This window comes from Siphateles boraxobius, unplaced genomic scaffold (assembly GCF_051911475.1).
Source record: "Siphateles boraxobius isolate OS27281-9 unplaced genomic scaffold, OSU_SipBor_1 383, whole genome shotgun sequence".
Classification (NCBI taxonomy): domain Eukaryota; kingdom Metazoa; phylum Chordata; class Actinopteri; order Cypriniformes; family Leuciscidae; genus Siphateles; species Siphateles boraxobius.
The window spans coordinates 117501-122500 of NW_027509012.1; the positions used below are offsets into that span (position 1 = coordinate 117501).

At 40.1% G+C, this 5000-nt stretch overlaps 1 protein-coding gene across 1 annotated transcript in view; it reads right to left on the bottom strand.

Annotated features, from left to right (window-relative positions):
- The window catches only part of LOC143703211 (receptor-type tyrosine-protein phosphatase S-like), a 100357-nt gene that overhangs the window by 79987 nt on the left and 15370 nt on the right, over positions 1–5000 (bottom strand). The window contains exon 5 of the mRNA XM_077197265.1: positions 3134–3322. Within this exon, the coding sequence (XP_077053380.1) occupies positions 3134–3322 (189 nt within the window). The remainder of the gene's footprint in view (positions 1–3133; positions 3323–5000) is intronic.

A 5000-nucleotide genomic window follows, 5' to 3' on the forward strand; every position in this document is an offset into this window, starting at 1 on the left:
TCTAATGTCTTGACTCCTTCATTAAGGGGGTACGGATATATAAACAGATTCAGTATTAATGCATTTTCTGATAATTTATATTTCAAGTTTTGACTGCAGATGTCACGTCCATAACGCTGGAATTGCCCAATTTTAAAGAATTTATCCTCAACTATTTTTTTTGGTGTAGGTCTGCGTATTTTATTATGTTAACTTAAAATAATTCTAATAGTAATTTAAAAATGTGGTAGCTCTACGTCTAACACATCACACTCCACTGTTATGGTGGCAATTTCAGTAGATTTACTCACTAACATTGTTGTGGAAACACAATAAGAATGGAAACTAAAATATGGTAGTATCGTACAGCGCAGTTCTGGCGCCTCAGTCCCAGTACACTCAACGTACATTCACATCACATGTTAATGCCGCGGTAGAGTTACACTCACAGGACACTGCACTTATTCGCAATAACAAAAGTTCATTATTTGTTCGTGCTTTAAAGCTATGCCGGGTAAACATTTCATTGGCGTTCTGTACATGATGCACTTTTTCTGCACGTACTGAAGTGATGCATGTTCTGAAGTGCGCACGCACTGTCAGGCAGCGCCAAACTGGATTTCTGTTGGGTCAGACCCATCTGATAGGGGGACAGGACCGAGAGAGCTACATAAAGCTACATGGAAAAAATATGCACCAAACAAGCCACTTTGAAATTTTGCTGTTTTCCTGAATACAAAAGTTAGGTGCCCCCTCCCCCTAGACTAAAACAAGTTGAATGACCCTCCCCTCAACAAAGAATAAAAAGAGATGACCCTCCCCTATTTTCCTCCGGTGGCCCTTTCCATAAATACCGAACGATCCCTTATGCCCCTTGCACATGATGTAATATAAATCTCTGGTGTCTCGATAATGTGTGTGTGAAATTTCAGCTCAAAATACCAGATCATTTATTATAGCTTAGCAAATTTCTGTGTGTGTCTCTTTAAATGCAAATGAGCTGCAGCTCCGCCTCCATTCAGAAGAGGGTGGAGTCTTTACACGAGCTTCAGAAACTCCGGTAATAACAAAACAGGCCAATCTCACTCATCCAGAATCCCAGAATAACCAGTAGCGAGTGCAGCCTTACGGAGAGACTCAGGAAGAGTTTCTGAATGTTAGTGGAGACATTTATGTAGTTGTTGTGGAGTTACAGTGATCATCTCATCATCATCATGTTGAACTTCTACACAAGTGTCCACAGTTCCTGAGGTGTTTAAGAGCTGATCACTGAAAGGTTCTGTGTAGAACCAAAACAGTTCTTCTATTGCATCAGAGTGAAAAATCTCTTTTGAAAGCTTTAGTTTTAAAGAATGTATAATAATGTACGTGAGAATCGTACAGGGTGAATCAGTCATGTGTAGGTTCATGTTAAACTAGTACAGGATGAATCAAAGTTTAAAAACACATCCAACAACGAATTCCATACCAGTATTCACTCGACATGTGTTTAGAGAACAGCACAAATCAAGAACATTTCCATCCCATCGTTTCGGACTCCACATTACAGTCAAAGTCATCAAATCAAACGCTTGGATCTCCAGCTGCGGTTCGAGTCTTGAAGTAAGTGGTCATTTCAGGAATTATCACCTATCCAAACCCCAGCGTAATAGAGAGGAGACCTGCTAATCCCTCACTTCATCAGTCCACGCGCTGAAGAGTTATTAGGGCTGATTTGAAACGCCTTCATACGAGAGGCCATTGATCCACAATCACACCGGGACATTCAGGCAGTTTAACATGTTTACTGTCAGTGTGTCACTCCCACACTATTGCATAGTTTAGCAATCATCATATATTAGGTCTCATTTCAAGACTAAAAGTCCCCCTGTTGTGAAAATCCAGCTTTAATGTTGTTTATGTGTCTATGTGGTGTTTTTAATATGCTTTAAGACAAACCATGTGTAAATTCATAAGTCGACAGCATTGCTGAGTATTTTCTGCTTAAAACTGCAGTGAACCAAAGACAGTCTCAAAAACACGGTTTGAAATCGCTGGTGTTTCTGACGTCACAAACGACCTTGTAACCAATCAGATCAACGTGTGATCGTCAACGAGTGGATCTCTGAGTGAGTGGAGGCGGGGCTCATTTGCATATTCTTAGAACCGCGAATACTAAATGAGGCGAGGGTGTCGAGTTACATTCAAGATATTTTAAGGCATGAAGAAGTTTTTTTCAAGGATTTTTTTTTTTTAAATATGTCATTTTGGTGATCAAAGATGAGTTTTAAGGGATACAATTATTGACTAGAGGGGGACTTTAAACACTCAAAATTCACTGTTTTGAAATTGGGCATTATGTTAACATGGAAACGGCATTTTAAAACCTTTTAGCGGCTACATTTTTGTGGTATAAACTAAAAATTTGAATCTTGGTTGGACATACAACTTTGATTTTATAACAATTTAAATACATTGCATTACATTTGCTTTACGGTAAACTTAAACTTCTATAACATTTTTGACTTTTTCATGTTTTTAAGTGCTTTCAGATCTGCAATAAGTGTTTCTTCAGAGACCAAACTTACACTCTTGTTTAAAACTGGGTCAAGAACCCAAGAGTTCAATATAGAACTCCATTGATCCTTTTTCTAAGAGTGTAGGTCTGTATACCAAAGCAAGATACGTTCTGTAAAATGTGTATGTGACGGTTCACAGGTTAAAGCACGGAGCTCATTAGAAGAGGAAGATTCTTTTAAATAGACTCGAAAACTATGTTGGCATTAGTGGAATTGCATTAACATGGTTTAAATCATATTTATCTGACCGTTATCAGTTTGTAGCAGTAAATGAAGAGATGTCTTATCGATCACAAGTTCAGTATGGCGTACCACAAGGCTCAGTACTAGGACCGCTGCTGTTCACTCTGTACATGCTACCGTTAGGAGATATCATTAGGAAACATGGAATTAGTTTTCACTGTTATGCTGATGATACTCAGCTCTATATTTCTTCCAAACCTGACGAAACTCACCAATTCACCAAATTAACGGAATGCATAGCTGATATTAAAAACTGGATGACTAGTAATTTCCTACTACTTAATTCTGAAAAAACAGAGATTGCAAATATTAGACCAGAAACCTCCTCACGTAATATCTTGTGAGGATCGTACCTGATCGCAGCTGCTTGATTCGGCCTTGGCTGAGCGCCGGCTCCACAGGGAGAAAGTCTTTGAACCAGGAGATCTCGGGGTCGGGGATCCCGCTGGCGGCGCACAGCATGGTGGCGGTTCTGGTTCTCTCCACCACCTTCAGCTGAGGGCCCATGTCGATACTGGGGAAGCCGGTGGGCAGCAGGTCCTCTGAAACACACAGAACCAAACCTTTAATGAGTGGAGGAGACGCTCAGAGGATCCCTCAAGGCTCGTGGCCTTTCATCACTACTGGGGCACAGACACTGGACACTGATATAGATACAGTTATATACATTAGTCTTGCTGTTTCTCTGCTGTCAAATGACAAAAGACCCTAAATATGAACATCATCTTATAAGGTATCCTGCTATTATTTTTGGTGTGAGGTGTCTGCATGAATCCCACTGAATCACGAAGATTCAGACCTTATTGCAAAACTGTTTGACAGATTCGATCAGAAAGAGTGATTGATTCGTCAATCGTTAGATTGAGATTGAGCAGCTAATAGAAAACACACATGACGTGCATGCTGAAATATTATCATCACATCGGTGTACCGTAAACTCCAGCATCAGACAAGGATTTATCAGAAATATTTCAGCATCAGTGTGTTTACATTCATGCATTTAGACATATGCATAAAATGGTTTACAAATGATGAGCAAGAGCAAATGTCAAAGAACAAGAATATTCATAAAATACAATGCCAGGTTTATTAGAAAACTAAATTAGGAAGCAGGCTAGAGAAGAAGAAGTAACTGCACTTACATAATGTGCAGAGCAGGAAAATAACTATTATGATAAAAAGAAAAGATATAATTCCAAAAATCGTTTTGGGTGTAAAAGAATAGAGAGTTCACAACACAACTATAACGATAACGACAGAGGAACGATATCGCTGGAATCACTTTCAGAGCGATTTTTTCACACACACTACACACACACACTACAGCTGATGAACGATAAACTGACAGCCAATCAGAATCAGAATAGTTATGGTTATAGTTATGTCTCTTTGAGTTAACGCTGATGTAGTTATGGTTATAGTTATGGTAACAGAATAACAGAAATAACAGAGGCTAAGCCATCATCGCTGTATGTGAGGCTGATCAATAAACCAAAACCACCAAATATGATCATCCTCGCAAAGGAATATAATATACAGAAATATAATTTTTACAGTTTACTCTAGACTTTTCTCCAAACCCCAGTTTAAAAAACAAACACTGCTTTATTTTCCTGTGGCGAGCAGGACGAGGCCGAGGGCCGTGAGAGAGCGGCGCCTCCTTCTTCCATGAACTATACCTCGTTACATTTACGTTCCAGGTTCAAAAACATTAAACATTAATAAACGTCCTTCTCAGTGTTTGGGAGGCAGTGATTAAAAACTACTCCTCGCATCTGTTCACATTAGCGGCCCACTTACTTGAGATGACGTGATCTGACTGGCTCACACCCTCCTGCACAGATATCACTGTCAGTGGGCGGATTCATTACGCTGGTATAAATAAACCAGTCGTCTCCTCAAAACCACTGAGATTATCAGAGGTAAATGGGAGCAACACACACGCCTGGCACTGGAATGCTGTAATTATGTACCATCATAATCACTGCGCACACGCTCACCTAACCATCAATTACAAGTTACACAGCCGCGTGTTAGCAGCGCCGCTAATTATTTGTTTGGCCTTAATTAGAGAGTCAGCGGAGATGAGGAGGGGCAGTAAACAGCAGCGTAAAGGCCAGGATCCGCTTATACTGGGGACATTTACATCAGACCAGTGTGACCTACACACTCCTTCTTATTCTACAACAGGTTAACCAGTCTCACAGGGGTCAGGGGTCA